The sequence below is a fragment of the Eublepharis macularius genome, chromosome 8 (assembly GCF_028583425.1).
Source record: "Eublepharis macularius isolate TG4126 chromosome 8, MPM_Emac_v1.0, whole genome shotgun sequence".
In the NCBI taxonomy this organism is placed as follows: domain Eukaryota; kingdom Metazoa; phylum Chordata; class Lepidosauria; order Squamata; family Eublepharidae; genus Eublepharis; species Eublepharis macularius.
Genome location: NC_072797.1, coordinates 121,837,661 through 121,859,377, shown reverse-complemented (window position 1 = coordinate 121,859,377; position 21,717 = coordinate 121,837,661). Strand labels below are relative to the sequence as shown.

Sequence of the window (21,717 nt, the reverse complement as noted above, 5' to 3'; positions counted from 1 at the left end):
GCTCTTGTTTTACTACTTTACCTATTCAGTCTGGATCCAGCTGACCTTTGGGGAGCTTCAATCCCAAATGACCTGAAAAATCAGTCACTTGATCCTAAATATGAGGAATAGAGATTGCAGTTTGGTTCGGAATTTGGATCAAAATACTGGATTTTAGCTGATTAGGTGAAATCTGGATATTCTGAATCAAAAACCAGGTATTCAAATTTTTATCGAAGTTTGGTAAAAAATCAGTAAAATCTGGCCATTGTTTTCTATGGGAAAATCACTCTGGGGCTAACAGAAGCAGCCCAACCAAACTAGTGTCATTCACAGCAGCCAGGCACTGGGTTCAGCCAGTAGGAAACCACCAAAGAACAGAACCAAGCAGTACCCAGCCCTAAGCACAAAGCATTCCCTTGCATCAGTTTGCTTTTGTTGGTCACAGAGCTAAGCTACAAGTGATGCCTGACTCAGGTTGGACACTTGTCAGCTTCCCTCAAGTTTTGATGGGAAATGTAGGCATCCTGGTCTTGCAGCTGTAATGGAGAGCCAAGCTGTAAAACCAGGATGCCTACATTTCCCATCAAAACTTGAGGGAAGTTGACAAGTGTCCAACCTGTGTAAGGCGTCACTTGTAGCTTGGCTCTCAGTTGCAAGAGTGTCCCTTGCTTCAGTCTGGTTTGGGTAGAATGGATGGGATTCTCTGGTGTGATGTTGTTTCCTTTGCTTCACTTTGGTTCTGGGGAGATTGCATCTCCTTGCTTCAGTTTGATTCTGTTGGGCTTTTTTCGGGTGGCGGGGCGGGGGGGGGGCTCAGCTTGCATTTGAGAATGTGCCCTGGCCATGGTGGCCTTGCCCCAGTGTGTTTCTGCAGTGGGAGTCAAGTTTGACTTTTTTCCCCATATGAAACAATGGAATGGCTGGGGGCACCTTGTGCAGGGGGGCATAGAATTGGACGTGGTAGTCCAATCTTCCTGAAACTTCAGGAAGTCTTTGGAGGACAGTCAGAAGTAGGTCTCCTGAAAATATTGTGGAGTTTGTTTGAAAAATGTCACTCCCAGCCTCCCAGATAGCCTCCAGATATTTTTCCCATAGGGAATAATGGAGAGTGGGGAGCACCTTCTTTGGGGGCCCATAAAATTGCCCCCCCACAGTCCAATCTTCATGAAAGTTCAGTGAGTCTTTGGAGGACAGTCAGAGTAGGTCTCCTGAAGATATTGTGGAGTTTGTTTGAAAAATGTCACCCCCAGCCTCCCGGATAGCCTCCAGATATTTTCCCCATAGGGAATAATGGAGAGTGAGTGGGGGCACCTTCTTTGGGGGCCTATAAAATTGACCCCTCCCCCCAGAGTCCAATCTTCATGAAACTTGGGGTGGGTGCTAAGAGGACAGTTAATAGTAGATTATCTCCACATGTGGTGAAGTTTGGTTGAAAAATGCCCCTCTCAGCCCACTGGATAGCCCCAATGTGATTTTCCCATAGAAAACAATTGCTAAATTTTACTGAACTTTTTTTAGCTGAACCAAATTAGAGAATAAATTCAGAATTCAGGAGATTCCATTTTTTCCCTCGTATTTGGCAAAAATATTCAGATTTACGAATTTTGGGGGGAGGTGCACACCCCTAATGAGGAACTCAGCAGATGGAGATTGGGCTGGCATATAATATTTTTCCCTGGCCATATTTCTTATATTGGCAAATTGGCAGGATTATTTACTTTCTGGATTTCCCTATAAAGCATATTAGAAGAAGAATTATTGTTGTGGTACAATGTCAATGGTGTGTGGTTCCAGTCCTTAAGGAGGAGATGATTGCTGTAGGTCAGAATTCCACCACACCTTCCTATAAAGAAACTCTTAATTCTCTCTTGAGATGCTGGTATAATGTATTCTTTAGAAAGGATGTTTGTTAAAACACAACTAATTTCCCCCAAACTTAGAAAGAGCTGCTGAACAATGTAACACTAAAAAGCATCCATCAAACTTTTTTTTTTTTGCCCTTAGGAACCCCATTCACATAGAAGAACCCCTCAAATTTTCCCAGAGCTCTCCAATGCAGAAAACTATTGCCGTAATCCAGGTGGTGAAGATGTACGGCCTTGGTGTTATACAATGGACTCCTCTGTAAAATGGGAATACTGCAATGTGCCCCTTTGTGGAGATGGTAAGGTACCATAACTTACACTTTGTAGCAAGAGATTAGTGGGGAGCAGGGCTCATTTCGAGGGGGAATGCACAGGAATGCAGTTCTGGCAGTTCCCCAAAGAGGTCACATGTCAGGTGGCCCCGCCCACCTGACTCTTAGTCATTTTGGGCCCGTTTCAGCCTGGATTGGGGCCGAAACGGCCCAGATCAGGCGTTTGACGGGTGGTGGATCACTCTCCCACTCAGCAGCAGCCTGATCCTGACAATTTTGGGCCCCTTTTCGGCCATTTTCAGCCTCTTTTTGTAATTTTGGGCCCAATTTCAGCCCTGAATGGCCTGGATTGGGTCCAAAACAGCCAGGATAGGTGGTCAGGGGGTGTGGCATATGTAAATCATTTATGCTAATTGCACACTTCCGGTGATGACAAGGGGCGTGGCATATGCTAATGAGTTATGCTAATGAGTTCCTCAAGCTCTTTTTCTACAAAATGACCCCCTGGGTGGGGGGAGGCTGTTAAACAATGGAACTGTTAGTCCAGAAGACTACCATTGTGGTGCACTAGCTGGTAACTACTCATGGTATTATGACATTGCACTGATTTTCATGATTATATTAATGTCATAAGCACCCTAGCAATGAACGCCCTACCATTACAGTAATTATTTTGCTGTTTCTTTTTTAGTATCTTTGTCACAAGGAACCACAAAACCAAGTGTAGAGACTCCACACTTCCCTCCTTCCTCCATTTTCTCCCCAACATACTCTATGACAGTCATTATCTCCATCATCTCCAGCTTTGCAATAGTTATCATTCTCATTATCATTGCTCTTCTTTGCTGCCGAAGACATAAGCAATGGAAAAACAAAACAAGGTAAGACCTAGGAGTTGTTAGGTATGGTGTCTTTTAGAGAGTCCTTTAGGTAAAACCAAGTTGATCTTATAATAATGAGCTTCAGCTTTGAAAAGGAGTTCAGATATAAAATCACACAAATTAATTTTTATACAAAAATTTAATTTTGCAATACTGTATAAAACTAGTATCTTCAACAGTTACACTGTTAAATTGTAGTATTTTGAGATTGGTGGAAAGTTTGGCTAACACCATGGCTCAAGGAGATTGGAAAGGGTTACAGTAAAACACCCTATGAAACAAACAAGAAATGTCAATTTCAATCTTCTATTTTACATGGACAATTCCAATTCACATATACAATCAATCACTCAGTCCCGTTCCCAATATGATACACATATTATTAAATGATCTATTATGTGATTCTCTCAGTTTGTGTCTCTTCAAATGTTCCAAGAAGCTACCGTAATGCTTCAAAAGGCTAGTAGCTGTCACGAGTGTAGGCAAGCTGCTCATCCTTGTCACCTTTGCGAATCATCATTATCAAACAGGTTATAATTATGGCAAATAGCACTGTTAGTAATTCCATCTTCCACTTTAGCTAACTTTTAACCATTATTTATTTATTTACCTTATTTATACCCTGCCTCTCTCTCCAGTGGGTGCTCAAAGCGGCTTACATTGTTCTTCTCCCCTCCATTTCATCCTCACCACAGTTCTGTAAGGCAGATTAAGCTGAGAATGTGTGAGTGGTCCAAGATCATCAGCAAGTTTCCAAGCCAAAGTGGAGATTTGAAACTGGGCCACACAGATCCTAGTCCGAGACTCTTGGCCCCTACACCACACTGGCTCTTTAACTGCCTTTATCAGATGAGACCGGCTCGTAATGATTCCTCAATACAGTAGTCATATCTTAGACTGGTATTAGAGACAGGGACGGACTAGGAAAATGGTGATTTGTTGTGTTTCGTGGTTCATTGCGTTTCACGAACCATGAACCAACATGAAATTGCCCGGTTTGTGGACTGGTTCGTTTGGTTTGTGAATACATCACTTCCAGGGCAGCAGAAGATCTGCAGAACCCCCCCCCCCCCCCGTTGCCTTGGATACTGATTGTTCTGCACCAGGCTATCTGCAGTGATGAACCAAAAAACGAACCAAACGTACTGGCCCAAAAATCGTCGCAGTTCATCGGGGTTCATCAGAAATGCCCCCCAACAAACCGCCGCTTTGTGAACCGAAAAACAGCCTGGTTTGTGACAAACATTGGTTCATATTTTGGTTCGTGCCCACCGCTGGTATACATGTTGACCACTGACCTTGCAACCATGTACAACATTTTCTACTTTCATACTTGAATATGTAGCATCTTGCTTTCTTTATGCCAACTGCTATGGGAACCACCTGCTGACTTTTCTTGAACCATTTCTCTTAAACATGATCAAATAAGATTTATTGAGGTAAGAATTAGCTCATAGTCATGTGCTAGGATGAATATTCTTGTTAGTGATTTCACTAGGAAAAGCTCAACAAGTTTTAAAGGCACACAGTTGGATACATTCATGAGTAAAATGTTTTCCTGACAAGAATGGGCCTGTCTGGTTTCCCTGTTACTGCTGTAGCTGCTGACACAGAGCAGTGGCAACAGGGCATCCATATAGCAGGTTTCCCCATATTTTCCTGCCCCAGTCCCTTGCCGCAACCATCCCCTTCCCATGCCACCAGGGGGCTATTTCAGGATTCATTGTTATAGCATTATAACATTATAACTATCTGTCTGTCAGGTTCTCTGAATTCTCAGCTTCCATTAAAAAAAATCTCTAGCCCCTGCCATTGTATAGATAAAAAAGGAAAGAATATCTCAACAATCAGAGAGGACAGAGAATTTCTTTTTTAATGAAAACTGGGAATTCAAAAGACCTGATATATTTTTCTGTCATCATAATGTTATAACGATATGTCAATTGCTGATTTTAAAACTGAGAAGATCTGGACTTTCCCGTCCACATAGATGCCATAGGCTTTGTTATGATCTTTCCAAAAACATTGCAGCAAAGCAGGTTTGGGAAAGATTGCAGGGGAAATGAGGGGGGGGGGATGGGGAAAAATCTCTGGGTGCCTTGAGACAGCGGGGGGGGGGAAGTTTCCCAATAACATCTAAGCTGGGGCAAACCAACCACACATAAGTGACCATTGCTGCAGCACAGCAGTGCATCTTAAAAGCACTTTTTCTGATTATCTTTCGTAGCTCATATTACCTATAAAGTTGCAGTTATCAAAGCTAGTTTCCACACGTCCTTATAGGGACGGCCCACTCATGGAACGCTGGTGGCTTTTCCCCAGGATTCCAGATGTCTCCATTTGCAAAACAGTTGCAGGCTGTTTGGTTTTCATTTCTTCGGCGCCTTTCCTGGGACTGTGGGAAAGTGCAGTCCCAGAAAAGTCACCTGCAATCATTTTGCAAACAGAGTCATCTCGAATCCTGGGGGAAATCCTTCAGTGTTCTGTGAGTGGGCCATCCCTATAAGGATATTCAGAAATGACCAAATGAATCACAAAGTTGGCCTCATTTTAAAAGTAAAGGAATTACACCCTTGGCATGCTTATGCCTGCGTAGGTCTATTTTCAATTTATTTACAACTATAGCCATTTGGTGTGGAAAACAAGATATATACGTGTTCCTAAGGAATAATCACATAGGGTCTGAAATACAGGTCAGGGAGGAGATGATACCTCCTTTATTCCTCAAGTGAGGCCAAGGTGAACTCCTACGATATAAGTAGCTTTATAGGAATATCATGTGATAACATTTCTTTGCTGACTTAGTGCTCTATGTCAGATTTCAGGAAGTTACCTAATGACATGGCACAATGCTTGCTTTAATCAAGCACCAACTTCCTGTCCCCTTCATTATTTCAGGGAGTCAGCTCCACCAGCCCTGACAACACTTCCTTCTGAGCTCTTACTGGACAGATTGCACCCAAACCCCATGTACCAGCGCATGCCTCTTCTCTTGAACCCAAAGTTGCTCAGCCTGGAGTATCCACGAAACAATATTGAATACGTAAGAGATATTGGAGAAGGAGCTTTTGGACGTGTCTTTCAAGCAAGGTAAATGGCTACCATTTGTTTAAACGAAACCCAGTGTTTGAAAAATGAGGGCTAAAACGTGGGCATATCTTTAAATGATTTAACTGAGCAAGAAATGGTTTTGCATTCTGTGGAAGAGGCGGGAACAGTGTAGTGCAAAGAGCAGTGCCTCCATCCTTTTTTCATGCCCTCAGAGTCAATTACAGACATTCCTAAACAAAGTTGCCCCCTTTTAAGTCTACTGAAGTCATTGGGCTCAGAAGGGTGTTAACTGTGTGTGTGCTGGAACTGCAAGTGACTTCCTTGTTCAGGAGATTGATATCTGAACCAACAAACTGTGGTTTCTGCTCGCTCTGAAAACCATAGTTTGAAGAATTGAAAAAGAAATCTAAATTGACCCAAAGATTATACGTGAAGAGGAGTTTGCATTTTGGAATACTGTTGCAAAAAAAAAAAAATTCCCTGCACACAGAAATATATGTTTGTCTCACAGTAAATCCCCATTAATAGAAGAAGGGCATTTTTGCTGATTATTCCCTACTACTTTAGACCCCCCCCCCCAGTTCTCATGTTACGTTGCCTGTTTATTGGCCCTCCAGGACAACTGGTCGGCCACAGTGTGAAATAGGATGCTGGACTACATGGGCCTCTGATCTGATCCAGTGGACTCTTCTTATATTCTTATGCTTTTCCACTTGTCCCCCAGGAACAACATTTCAGGGAGTATTTTGCACTACAGTGGGAGGTAAGGAAGTCCCATGCCACTAACAGAAATGTCTTGAATTTGTGGAGGGATGGAGAATAACCATACCCACCAATATTTGGTTTGGAGCTTTTCCAATAATTATTTGTAGCACCTTGATAATGAAAGATGTAAATGTTTAAAAAGAAACAGAAAAGATGTCACTTCTGTAAGGAGCCCGTTTCTGTGATTCCATTGGGACTTGGTGGTGGTGGGGAGCGCCCTCAAGTCAGAGCTGACTTACAGTAACCCTGGCAGGGTTTTCATGGCAAGAGACTAACAGAGGTGATTTGCCATTGCCTGCCTCTGTAACCTTGGTCTTTGTTGGAGGTCTCCCATCCAATTACTATCCAAGGCTGACCCTACTTAGCTTCTGAGATCTGACAAGATCAGGCTCACCTGAGCTATCCAGGTCAGGACCCATTCGGACTTAAGGAGGTTTTATTGTTTGCTGGATTTTGTCCCATTATTGAGGACAAGTTCTTTTCACATCATCATGTGACAATTGGCAGGTATGAAACAGTGGTCACTTGGTAAATGGTGCAGACAGAACTTTTTTATCACCTAATAGCATCTTACACCAATCCTTTCCAACAGAGACAATTCAAACGATATTTGAGAGCTAGGCTAGACTGTACTTTTTTGCAGGGGTTTGCATGGGTTTCCGCTTGTAAAAAAAGGGAAAGAGCCCAAACAGGGTTGGAGTGGTGCCACAGGTGGGGAAAGGGATTGTGCCTTTTCTGAAGCAGTTTTCTTGCATGAAAACTGCACTGGGGGGAGTTATTTCATAGATTTCACTGCTCTACGCAGAGGACTTAGCATGTGGAGCTGCAAAATCAGCTAAATAACTCCCCCTGCGTGGTTTTCATGTGAGAAAACTGCTAGGTGGGCAGATAGCCTATTTGGTTTGTCCTGACAGTTGGCAGGTGAAGTTTACAATGGGTTAACCATTTTTTACAGTGCGCTAAATATGTGACTTGAAAGAAGCACCGGTATGTAGTTATTTACACAAAGTGTTAAAATAAGGCTGTGAAGGGCAAACGGGAAAATCAAAGATGACTACCTTAAAGCAGAAAGAAGTGCTAACTAAAGAGCAGCCCGATATTTATCTCGGTCCCATAAGCGGTCATGAGAGCATCTGAAGCTGCAATGCTGTAGAAGCTAAGTTGGAATGGATGTGAATGGATTTCTGCATTTCATCTGCTAATACTAGGGTTGGGCATTGGATAGATTTGATCAATTGACCAGCCAAACACTGCCAAATATGGTCAAATAGTTAAGTATTTTTTCAAAGCATTCACTTGATTAGAACAAAGAAGATACTTTAATCATCACTAGATTTGATACTTCTGCTAATTACACACACACACACACACACACACACACACACACAAAATTAAACTGTGGCAATCTAGAGAAGCATGATGGGAAGGTATTTGTGGAACTGCAACATCTCTGCCTTCCTTCCCCTAGGAAGAAAGCAGAGAAAGCAGGGCAAAAGGAAGGAGGATAATCAACTTTTCTGGAGGGGGCCGCTGGGAGAAAGGAGAGATGGGGCACATCTGCTTCTGCATGCTCCTTCTGTTTGCACATCTGTAGGATCTAATGCAACTGAATTAACTTGGTTTGTTTTCTTATTGGTAATGAATTTCAGTTTAATGAATTGACAGGGTGGTCCAAGGCAATGCCTTTGACATTGCCATTGACATGGCTGCTTGTGTCCCGATTTGGATATGTATGGAGATGTTTGTGATTCATTTTCTTTCATCTGCATTCATACCATTTTCTTAATAATGGAGAAGTATAGGCCTTCACAGAGCTTTCAAAACAGGAACAGTTCCTTAACATATCTGTCTGGTAAAACTGTGTGGTTATGGAGGCACAGCAGAGAATGAAACATGGCCACGTAATGGGGAAGCTACTTATTACAGGAGATTTCTGAGAGTCGAACCATACAATACAAATTACACAAGACAGAGCGAGTGTCAGGAGTCCTGTCTTACCCCAAATGCCCATGTCCAGCATTCTATCAATGAGCACATGTCCTGGTCCAGGAACGCATTCAAAATTTTATGCTCCAGTGTAGCCGCGATGGTACGTGTATGCGGTCACGATCAGTAAATAGCCAATGCAGAGTGTCCTTATTTCCTATATCTTCTGCTTCCCATCTGTGCAAAGTGGAGATGCATGATGGGATATCTTGGAGGTATGTGGAGAAAACCCGTGCCACCGCGAACATGGGTTCGATGGAGGTCCTGCAGTCCTGGCACGTGTAGTTGAAAACAACATTGGAACACGTGTAAGTAAGTTTTCGTGTCATTTGAGTGTAATTCGTATCGTGTGGTTCGGCTCTGAGACTCTCTGGTCCTAATTAAAAGAAAATGAAGCATGTTTAAAGCTTTCCTGATGGATCTGAAATGGCTTAAAATATTTTGACACTTTCTGATAAAAATAAATGAGAGGCTGAGAAAAATCAGGATAGATTGGTCTTCTTTGCCCCCTTTTCAGGGTTCCTAGAACACAACTCCCAGTCTTGAAAACACTATTCCTGTTTCCATATTTCTGTGTGATTTATGTTATTCTATGTGGTTCTATTTTTGTTTCTCATAAAATATTTAAACCAAAATTCCTAAAATTTGTAAGATTTTGTTATATTTTAACTGTATATTTTAAACTTGTGATCTGCTTCAAGGTCCCTCAGTGTTTACAACATGGGTAATCATTTTAGAATTATATAATTAAAAAGGAGAAATGTATCCCATTTTGCCACTAAGTTAGCCAAACAAGTATGAATATTAAATATTCATATGTGCTCAGTTTAATAATTTATTTCAGTTGCAGAACAAGAACTTTTTGGCCACAGAATCTGAGTGTTCTTAAATGCCGAAATTTGGGTCTTTTGCTCATAGCCCAGAAAGCTATAAATGCCTTGGACTTCAATGAAAGTCCTGGGTTATTTCATTGAAGTCCTTTACAAGTAGTTTTAATGCAACTAGCATGTCCCAATCAATTCATTGTCCCTTTTTAAAATATGTAATGGGTGCATTCTAAGTGCTTTCTTCCCACCATCATCAGAGCTCAAACTTTCCAGAAAGGCAGAGGTCAAAAAGGCATTTAACTTTAGCTGAGACATTTGCAGAGAACTGTGTTGCTCTTGGTTGCAAAACCACACAGGCCATCCTTGCAGCTGTGTTGCCCTCTTGGAAGATTTGTTTTCAGATGGGCATTTGGCCATTCTGTGGCATTTGACAATGATGTGACATTTACTGTATCCAGCTGCACCTGTTACACAGCCGTGTGTCTGGAGCAGACAACAAGAAAACTGGAAGTTTGCTTTGGAGACTAGAACTTCCTATAGCCACTGTATAGTAAAACAACCCTGACATTTAAACAACAGCTGAGTAAGTTGGCTGTGTGTGGCCTCCTTGCTCTTAAATGTGTGTCATCTTCTATATACCCATGGGGCAATGTAGAGAGGACATTTTCACAGCCATGGCTATTTGTTATTCCTTAAGCAAAATCACATTCTGTACCCACAAGCAAATAAATTATTGCACATCCAATAAGTAACAATATGTACTTCTCATCCTATTTGTCCTCTAGAGCAGTGTTTGAGATCAAGGAAATAGCATGGGAGGGGAGAATTAAATCCCCCCCTTACCATTGGCCCAGGTCTGATCAGAGCCTTTCACAGCTGTTAATTACTAATAAAAATACTTAGGAGAACCAAACACAGGGTTGGATTAGAGTTGTCAACAGACTTGGGAAAAAATGTCCTGTCCTTTTAATAGAGGCTTGCTGTGTGAGTAGACACCAAGAAAACTGGAAGTTTGCTTTGAAGACTAAAACTTCCTACAGTTACTGCATAGTAAAACAGCCCTAGGTTGAATCCAGCCAGCAATCCTTCTGATGAAAGAGGAAGGAGACATGCTCTTTAATCCCTATAAAAGAGGGATTGTACCTGTGTGTACAAAAGCCATACAGAATAAGGGCTGTAATATTAGGGTTGCCAGTCTCCTGAAGAAGTGAGGTGTCACTCACAAAAACTCATATCCTATCACAAATTTTACTCATTCGTTCATTCGTTTTGATAGTTTTTCCACTGCACTGTTCTCTAAGACACCTCACAAATCATCGACTGATTAAAACACAAGCAAGGGTAACAACCAGCAAGAAACAGATGGTAGGAGCAGCATATCATATACAAAATGCCATTAAAGTCTTCAAAGAGGACTTCTGAAGTAGAAGTGTTCACAGACTTCCTAAAAAGCTGCAAAGCGCAGCAGAAAGTGATCCATGCTGTGAAAGGGAGGCTCATGTTTTGCACAGCTGTGCAACTTGCAAAACTTTTTAACACATGGATTTCCACTCTTCCTTTCTTTGTAGGGCTCCCGGACTACTTCCCTATGAACCATTCACAATGGTGGCTGTGAAGATGCTGAAAGAAGAAGCCTCCGCAGACATGCAGGCAGATTTTCAGAGGGAAGCGGCACTCATGGCTGAATTTGACAATCCAAACATTGTCAAACTTTTAGGTACTGATGAGCCTAACCTGGTATTTGATATTGGCGTGCGTGTGTGCATCTCTCTCTCTCTCTCTCTCTCTCTCTTTACAGTGCCACATCAATCAGACTGACAGACCAGTAAGTAGAGCTTCCAGGCCCCCAAGTCTTGTTGCCCACTGCTGCAGCAACAAAAAAATTAAATAGAAAAATAAGGCCTTATCTACTTACAGGAAGTTCTGGCTATAAAGTTCTAGCAATTCCTAAAGCTATCGAGAAGTAACAAATGGTAGCTCTAGGAAATACCCTAGTAATGTTACTGGAATTGATCTCCTTGTGAGTAGGGAGAATTAGCAGCAAGCAGAAGGCTATGTGAGAGGGGTAACAAGCGAGATCTCCCCAAGGAAACTGACGAGATGGGTGTTCTTCAAAAACAAAGAACAGTTTTTATTTAAAGGGGAAAACACACACATACAAGAAGTAAATCATAGGCACACAAGGTTCCTAGGAAAGCAGTGGTGAAAATGGAATAGATTTCAGGGTTTTTCGGGTGATAATTACCTATCAGAGGATCAGAGTAGTCCACGGAGGAAGAGGGCTTCAAATGGCCAGCATTCTTGACCAGGAGAGGCTCAAAGAGGAAGAGTCTGAGGGTACAGTGCTTGGATCCGAATAAGCATGCACAATTTGAGTAGGGCAGAGCCCACATTCTTAAAGGGCAAATCAGGCCCTGGGGCTGGAGAGTGACTTCAGCTGTTAAGACAAAGATCTTAATGGCTGACTCCAGGACAGACAAAAGTACGTTGATTGGTGCTGCCAGGGTGTGACAAAGGAATTAGATTGGTTGCTGTTGGTCTTACAAAGAAATGGCAGTTAATTAAATGTTCTTGGAGCTGGCTGATGAATTTAGAGTTTTGATTATATGTTCCCAGGAAGAGTTTTAAACTTATCAGAGCTAATTGATGGTCCTTGCTTGCAGGACAGGATTTAATCAATAGGAAGAGGGGAGATTGGAATGTTCAGGGTGGTAACTCACGAGCGCCTCTATTGTCAAAGATAGCACATCCACAGCATGGGGAGGCAGGAGCCAATCACGCCCAGTCGCTTGGCATGTACTTGCATTCCATTCATGTTTCATTCTCCCAGGCAATGCTTTGCTCAGCTAGGCAGCTTGCTAATGTGATTTGAAGCGCATTAGATTCAGTTGCTTATGATTTTATATCATAAGTAGCTATTAAAACTGGGGGCTGGGCTAACTCCTCACATAGTAAGAAGTTCCTACCATAGTTTCTGGGTATCTCTGGGAATCCACAGAACGCTATGATAAGAACTTCCTGTAAGACAAGGCCTTATTTTTCTTTTTAATCTTTCTTCTGGGATGCTTACCTCCCCACATAACCTTCCCACTTATTGCCATCTAGGGAGACATTATTCAGGGAGCAGCCACCATGCCGGAAGCAGAGCTCTGAGGATGGGCTTTTAACAACAAAAAATTACAATTACAATGCCATCCCTGTGTCAAATACACAGTCAATATCAGTACATATACTTCTAATTGGTTAAACAGTGAAGTAGCAATAAGGCTCGTTGTTTGGGAAAATACAACAGGCCTTAGCAGTGCTCCCCCCTGCACCTCTCCCCGAGGCATCAGTCAAGGGAGGGGATTGGGGAAGAGGGCAGGGGCTGCCTCCTCCTCTGACCCCTCAGCTGCCACTTGGCTTGTGTGTGGCCCTCCCAAGGCCCTGTGGAGGCAGCAGGGAGCCCTGCCCCTACTGCTGTGGGACCTTGGGAGGGCCTCACTGCCACACTGAGCCTTCCCACAGCTCAGGGCCTCTGGAGACCCCAAGGAGGCAGCGGGGAGGCAAACTGTTTTGCCCCCCACTTGCTTCTTATTCCTGTGTACTGTGCTTCTGTGAGGATAATGAGTGAATGGTGAGAAACATGGTTTGCTTTTATATAGTACAATATGGAATCGTGCAATCGCACTACACTACTGTTCGTATATTTATTAAACACTTTTGCATTTAAAACTTTAAGTGGGAAATCAACAGTAGAGAATGGAGTACTGCACATGCCCAGTTTCTACAGAAGTTTTTTTTAAAAAATTTTATTGGTGAGTATACTTTTCAAATTCAATACATACATTCCCTCAATATCTGATTAACCCTATCCCCCACCCTTTCCCCCCCCTCTCTATCGACTTCCAACAGCCTTCCAACCCTTAACCCCTCTTATTACTTAATAAATCCCTTACCCTAAGCACATTCTAATTTTTTTCCCCAGGTATTCTATCATATATATCAAATATCCTATCAATATAATATACTTCTATCAATTATGCTATCAAATATTCTATCAGTATAATATACATCTATCAGTTATACTATCAATATAGTATAGATCTTATACCCCTCAATATAGCAGACCAGTATAATATAGTATAATATATAACAGAAGTCTTAATTTAAACATATTCTATTTCTTTTAAACCTATATTCTATCAAATATACTATCGTCATTATAATATGTATTAAAACCCCTACTGTGTGCCCTGCCACCAATGTGGCACAGCATACAACACCGTACTACACATTCATTATATAATATACAATCTGATCCACTAACATTATAGTATATATACTATACCCCATCAGTATATTTATTTAACTATTTCCTTGTTCATATACTCTAAAAAAAGATATTACTTATCCTAACCTCCCTATCTTATTCTTTACAGAATCAGTTCTAAATTTCACCCCTTTTCTACTATATTATAATCCAAGCTTAGTTTAAAATAGATATAAATTCTTAATGGTAAAGTCACTTCTCTCTTCTGTTTAAAATGTCTTATTTTAAAAATTCTCAAACTGCCACGGTTCTCCTTTCACATCCCATTTTTTCCCCAAAAATTGTTTCAATTTCGCCCAGTCCGCCAAATACTGTCCCGCAGTTTCTACAGAAGTTGAAAGACAGGACAACTGTATAGTGCAATCCCGCATGTGCTCTAAATAAAGGAAAGAAAACTTGGGGGAGGGGAATGCACCAACCTCATTTGTGAGGAGGCGCAGATAAAGAACGTGTTTTCTGTATTGGGACCTTTTTTTCCCTGCGACAAAAACCCACAAAATACGCATGAGGATGATATAAGTGGAAGGTGAGTTCTCAAAGTGGGTCGGGAAGACAGCGCTTTGGGACAGGGAAAACTTGAAAAAATTGGAGTGCGTGGAAGTGGAAGTCTCTCCACTTGGAAGTGGAAGTCTCTCCACTCTCCAAAATTGGAGCGTGTGGAAGTCTCTCTCTCTTCTTTTCCTATAATGTCTAGTTCAAAACGATGTATGGGGTGATGTCGTCACTCTATGTCGTTCCTCTTCTCCTGCTTCATGTCATTGGCTGTTAGGTTTGGCAGTGGTAAATAAGCCTTCCTGTCTGTGTTTGCCTAGTCCCAGTAATTAATCAAAATCGACACTTATGTCAGCGTGGAGAATATTATCAAATGTATTTCTGATGGAGAAACATTTTTGAAGTTTGAAGTTATTTTCCTCTCTGAATAATCTAGCTGCATATATTTCAGCCACAGAATGAGGAAATGGGAAGTGGAGCCTCCGCCAGCGACATCTCTTTGTTTATTATCACCATGTTGGACAAATTAGGAAAGGCCATCAGTTTTGTGTTTGGGGGGGGGATGGGTGAGGATCACCTGACCTGTGAACCTTTTAAATGCACACTTTTCTTTGTGACAGGCCCAGATGTTTTTACAATGAGAAATGTTGCCTCTTTCTACTCCAAAAAACAACAGTGAGGCCACCTGCAACAAACCGGTTGATTGCAATATGTCAAGATACTGGTTGTGATGGACAATGTCCATTAAAATACCAAAGCTGTCAATGTAGCAATACTACTCACACCATTTTCATATGGTTTAAGATTAATTGTATGAGGATTGACTATTTCAGGAAAACTCAGAACGATCCATGTCAGAAGAAACATTTGCCACCAACATTTGATTGATTAGAATACCTGAGTATCCTAAATGAGTTTCCATTTTCTCTGAGTCTATTAGTTTTTGATGTCCCACTTTAACCCAGGGCCAGATCTAGGGTTGCTGGTGCCTGGTGCAACCCTTGTCTGGCCCTCTGCACACGCGCACAGTGTGCGCGCTCCTGGCACTGCATGATGATGTCACTTCCATGACATCATCATGCAGGGGCGGGAGGCATGCCGCCTGTGTGGCAAACTGGCTGCCTCAGCACCCGGTGCACCGCGGACCTGGTGGCAGTGGTGTGGGCTTGTGCTGGGGTGGCTGGCTTGCCACGCGGGCGGCTGAGCACAGGGCTAGGAGGCCCTCCGCATGGTTTGCCTGCCCCACTGCCCCATGCCACCCATGCAGCAAGCCAGCTGCCCCAGTGCCTGGTGTGCCACAGAGCTGGCAGCAGCTGCGCGGGCATGCGCTGGGGCAGCTGGCTTGCCCCGCAGGTGGCTGAGTGCAGGGCTGGGAAGTCCTGCATGTGTGGCAAGCCAGCCACCCCATCGGCGGGGCAAGCGAGGGCCTCCCAACCTTGTGATCAGCCTCCCGTGCGGCAAGCCGCGACAAGCTCCCGGCAGCTGGCAGCTGCGCCCGGTGCCCCCACTTTGGCAGCACCAGGGGCAGGCTAACCCCTGCCCCCCCTTGATCCAGCCCTGCTTTAACCTGAGCATATAATGTACTTTTACTCATTAAGGCCATATCCCTCATTTTATCATACAGTTCTCATAATTTAATACTTAAAGTATTAAGCATATACTAACCTTGCTGTAGCTATAAGGTAGAACCGTCATATTTTCTGTTTGCTTAGGACAGTTTCTTCTAAATAGGTTTACGGACAGATTTGGCGGATTCTGAGGATTCTGAAACTAGATTACAACCATAATAGATAGATTTGGACTGATAAATGTCTAGGTCTGGCTGTTGATATTTTTTCAGAATGGTTTAATGCAGGCATAACAGACTGTGATTTCCTTTAGCCACTCAATTAAAAAACATATAACCTGAAAAAAATCAAATGTTAGGGGTCCCTATATTCTTAGTCATCATATGCAAAAAAAAGTATGATTTGGAGATATCCAAACACATACAAGTCCAAACTCGGAAATTTCATTAAAACAAGGATCAGTTAAAACCACAGCTACTAGTGATTTATCTTGACATAATAGAAATTTATATGAATCCTACAGAGCAAGTATAGATATTAGAATTGTACTTAAGTGTTTCTATCTCATTGGCATATGTGCTCAATTTAAGCTCAACATTTTTAATTCTTATTCTCATATGTGAGCGCAACAGTAAGTGCTTAGAAACTTGTTCATCTGCTAGTAGTGAGATGCTGTTTATTTCATGAATGTGCTTGATTTCAGGGGTATGTGCTGTTGGAAAGCCAATGTGTCTGCTGTTTGAATACATGGCCTTTGGAGACCTCAATGAATACCTACGCAATCTATCACCCCGCAGCCTCTGTAGCCTGAACAACAATGACTTTGACATAAGGATCCGGCCGGCCAGCCCTGGCTTGCTTGCTCTTTCTTGCACTGACCAGCTGTGCATCGCCAAACAGGTGGCAGCTGGCATGGCATATCTCTCCGAACGCAAGTTCGTCCACCGGGATTTGGCCACCAGGAACTGTTTGGTGGGAGAGAACATGGTGGTTAAAATTGCTGACTTCGGTCTCTCCAGAAACATGTACTCAGCAGACTATTACAAAGCAAATGAAAACGATGCCATTCCCATACGATGGATGCCTCCTGAGTCCATCTTCTACAACCGTTACACAACTGAATCTGACGTTTGGGCCTATGGGGTGGTCCTGTGGGAGATCTTCTCCTTTGGCATGCAACCGTATTATGGCATGGCTCATGAGGAAGTCATCTATTATGTGAGAGATGGGAATGTTCTGTCTTGTCCAGATAACTGCCCTTTGGAGTTGTACAATCTCATGCGACTTTGTTGGAGCAAGCTGCCTTCTGACAGGCCCAGCTTTGCAAGTATCCACCGTATTCTGGAGCGCATGTACGAGAGAGCAGTGTCGGCTGATCAGGCCTGAGCCAGGCTCTTGGAACACAGCATTTCATGACCTCTTTCTTAGACAAACTTGGAAGAAAAACACAGCTGGGTTGTGATACATTCTCAGTGCGGGCAATTGGCCTAATACTGCATCTGCTCTTCAAGTGACTCTCCCAACAGAAAGCTGGAGCAAGTGCCACACTTTCACTTAATAATAATAAGAATAACATTCAATTTATATACAATAATAACATTTGATTTATATATATTATATACACTTTCACTTGCTCAAGGACTGTAACATCAGGCTTGGTAACAACAGCAAATGGCATATGAACCACCCACCCACCCACCGACTCACATCTGTATATATAGTTGCCTTGTTTTGAGTCAGACCCTTAATCCTGTACTATGCAGCTGTTTCCCAAGGTCTTTGTGCAGAGGTCTTTTCCAGGCCTGGTCTCAGATACTCTTTAACTGGGATTGAATTTGAGGTCCTCCAGTTACAAAATATGGTATTTACCACCAAGCTCCAATTCCTTCCTCAAAATAAGAGGAGCTCTATTCCAGTGCAAATGGTTTGATCGCTGTGGCCATATTTGTTAACTGGCAAAGGAAAAGGATGGATTACAGGTGGCAGGCATGGGGCTAGTATTAGGAAAAGTGAAAGAAGCCAGTTTTGTTGAGACTGGATTTTCTAAAAGGCTGTGCTAGCATATTGTCTGGAAAAAGCTGGCTGCATGAGTTGCAGATTTTCAGCTGTCTTCCTCAGTTCTATATCTCTTCTAAAAATATTTTTTCTACTATTTTTAAACATATGGAGCTATGCAGTTACCAGCGTGATAGGCCAGCAACCAAGTATCTTGTATCAACAAAGAACACGTTCCCACTCATTTATTCACCAGCTCTATACCACTTGATGTTTGTGTTTCTAAGCAGATATTGCACACAGCTGTCAAATCCTGCATGTGAGACTGCATTAAGAAAATGGAGTCAAGCAACATGGTAATGTAACAATTGGTCGCACTTTCCTCATCCAAGTATTTCCTCATGTACAGTATGGTATCTTGTGAACATACAAAGCTTCCTTATAACGACTCAGACTATTGGATCAGTCGCCTCAGTACTGACTCCTCTGAATCAGAGCTGTTCTCTGGGTCCTTCAATACCGGTTACCTGATACCTTTTCACCGGAAATGCCAGGGAACTTATGCAGGCAAAGCCATGGCACTTCCCCTGTTACCAGGGCTTTTTTTCTGGGAAAAGAGGTGGTGGAACTCAGGACCGCGCAATGATGTCACTTTGGGTCAGCTGGAACAAGGGGGGAGTTTTTTCAAGTTTAAATCACCCTCGGTGAAAATGGTCACATGGCCGGTGGCCCTGCCCCCTGATCTCCAGACAGAGAGGAGTTTAGATTGCCCTCCGCATTTTCAAGAGGTGCCGGAACTCCGTTCCACCACATTCCTGCTGAAAAAAAGCCCTGCCTGTTACTATCACTTGGGAATGTACTGGTCAACTGAGGAAAACTTGGCTTTTCGTGGTCCAGCATTTGAGTTATTAAAGAATGAAGTTCTCTTTCGTTTAGCAATTCTTTCCAAGTCAAAGGAGAATAGTGTAGTTCTTGTGGCACAGAAGAAAGAAGGCCTTGTTTGACACGGTTTCATAGCAAAATCTAACCCATAAAGATAGGCAAGCCAAGGCCTCTACTATATGATATAGATGCAATACAGGTCCTATGGAAATTATGCTGCTATGAACTATGTAAGCTGTTGTGGTGGGATTTGAGTGACGTAGTTCTTTGTGGCATTGTGGGTGGTGGAAGCTGTTGGGAGGGAAATGTCATGAGTAGTCCATGGAGCTCATTCCAGATCATAGCCCTCCTCTTGCATTTTTCAAAGGAGATATGTGCAAAACTCTTCTGCTGACAATTTCTTCCAGATGATCATTGCCAAGAGCAAAAATCACCAGCGCAAAGTTGACTCAAGGTTTCTCTGGTGAGTTTGTCTAGTCCAATGGTTTTTGGAACAACCTCCTAATCCAATCAGGTGGAAGGAAATCAGGACTGGTTCTTTACTTTGGAAATGCTTTGGGGAAGAAGAAAGTAGGTGCCAGGAAACACATTGGTTGGTGCAATCGTGCTCATGGCTACCATGTTGGAAATCACTTCCTTATAGGGATTTAGGACAGTAAAATATCCTGGAGTAGTCTGGTTGTAATCCAGTGTAGATAACCCTATTGCACCATATAGATATTTTGCCCTTATGCTTCCCTGTAATCATTCCATTTCATACTTTCTTACTAACATGTAACATTCACAAGCAGTGAGGCACATGTCTTGATAGACTTGATGTCTTTTTTCAAGGTAATCCACCGGAGCATTATCTATCTATTCAAGTCCCATTTATCAGCCCCACCCCTTGATGCACACTGCTGTTCCTCGATTCCTCCTTTTGCACATCATATTTGTGATGACTTATCACTAAACTGTGCATGCTGTTTATGGAAACACTTTGCCAGAGGGACAATGCAGTAAAGAGCCAGGCAAAGTACACAAAGCGATTGCTGTTTTCAGTCTGTAAATCCCACCAAGAACTGTGATGGGCAAATTAATTATTGCCCCCCCAAAGGATAAATTTTCCATAACCCAAAAGAAGACCCCCCCCCCACACACACACACACACCAAATTCCACTGCTTTGCTCCAGAGATAAAAAGTTTTCTAGTAATGGGCCAACATATTCCACAAAAATCTTATGTGCATTTATTTAAAAAGTAGGAAGCAAATTAGATGCTTCCCACAATATCTTTTGTGTTGCCCTTTCATTGGATGGCTATATTTTTGCCCTTTCTGATGCTTCCTAACTTCCATAAATGCCCAGATGTATAGGGGGGGGGAAAGTACAGTATGTAGAGCATATTGACCACAAGCTGAATGCTATTTCTTGATCATCTCTTGCAGGATATGTAGATTTGTAATCAGTGCTCAGAATTTAGCTTCTTCTGTGAATTGTTTTCCAAGAGATTTCTCCTATTGTCTCCTGGGAAGTGCAATAATATTCCATCTGTTCTGTACCCTCTCCATAGTGAAGAGATATGTAGAAATTTACCTGATCCTCGCTCCCTATCTGCAAATAAATATGAGGGAGCAAGGGAGGTTTTTTAGATGCATTAATCTACAGAGCAGCTGCTTTAGATACACGCCAAGCCCAAAAACAGGGACTCCTCCAAAGTAAACCAAAAACAAAAGGCAAACAGGCACTGCCTATCGGAGGGAAACAACAATCTATCATTTATATATTTTTGTTTTATAGTGATTCCACACACATTGGATAACGCACTTCCAATCCTCTTTATAGGTCATTTGGAATGGATTTTTTTGAGCGTGGAACAAAAAATCCACCTCAAACGACTGATAAAGTGCATTGAAAGTGCATTATCCAACGTGTGCGGAATCGGCCATAATTTATATAAAGTGCAAAAGGTGCTCAATAGTGCAAATTGTCACAGTTATGATTCAATTCAATAAATATTCTTAATTTCATAAATATTACAAGCCATAAATAGAGAGGTTACAGAATTAGAATCAATCATACACCATTGGTAAAAAGTAGGTAAGTATGCAGTCCTGAATAAATATCCACAAAAATATTATTCTTTTTCCTTTCAGTTGCTTAGAAAGTACTTCTATTGTCAGGTATTCACAAGAAGACCAACACATTCTTCCTTCTTGCCAAGATGTGCATGAAGTCAATAAAGCCTTAGTTCACAAAACTGGTTGCATTTTGAATTTTCCCAAAAAACTGGGAGGAGCCTAACAGGTGTGTGCCAGCATTATATTCCTGTTTCGTGATTAACACTTTTTCAAAGGCTTATTATAACCACGGCAATTGAACGAACATTATCACGGCAAATTTCCATCGAAAGCTACACCATTTGGAAACTCTTTGTGATAATGTTCGTTAAATTGTCGTATTTTTGTGAATATTTATTCAGGACTGCATACTTACCTACTTTCTACCAATGGTGTATGATTGATTCTAATTCTGTAACCTCTTCTATTTATTGCTTGTAATATTTATGAAATTAAGAATATTTATTGAATTGAATCGTAACTGTGACAATTTGAACTATTGTGCACCTTTTGCCCTTTATATAAATTAAAACAAAAGTATATAAATTATAGGTTGTTGTTTCCCTCCGATAGGCAGTGCCTTTTTGCCTTTTGTTTTTGGTTTAGATACATGTGGAAAATTTCATTTAACATCATAGAAAATCTTATTGCTGTGACTCTAATTTTAGAGCATCTCCTAACCAATGTCTCCACTGGGAAGCTGATTTGATTATGAGAAGCTGATTTGAACATGAAATCCA

The 21,717-nt window shown here is 42.0% G+C and overlaps 1 protein-coding gene across 1 annotated transcript in view; it reads left to right on the top strand.

Moving 5' to 3' along the window:
* Positions 1-18,922, top strand: part of MUSK (muscle associated receptor tyrosine kinase) — a 65,727-nt gene extending 46,805 nt beyond the window's left edge. Inside the window, exons 13-17 of the mRNA XM_054986862.1 lie at positions 1,987-2,146; positions 2,811-3,000; positions 5,899-6,090; positions 11,198-11,346; positions 16,705-18,922. Of these exons, the coding sequence (XP_054842837.1) occupies positions 1,987-2,146; positions 2,811-3,000; positions 5,899-6,090; positions 11,198-11,346; positions 16,705-17,387 (1,374 nt within the window). The 3' untranslated portion in view covers positions 17,388-18,922. The remainder of the gene's footprint in view (positions 1-1,986; positions 2,147-2,810; positions 3,001-5,898; positions 6,091-11,197; positions 11,347-16,704) is intronic.
* The last annotated feature ends 2,795 nt before the right edge of the window (positions 18,923-21,717 follow it).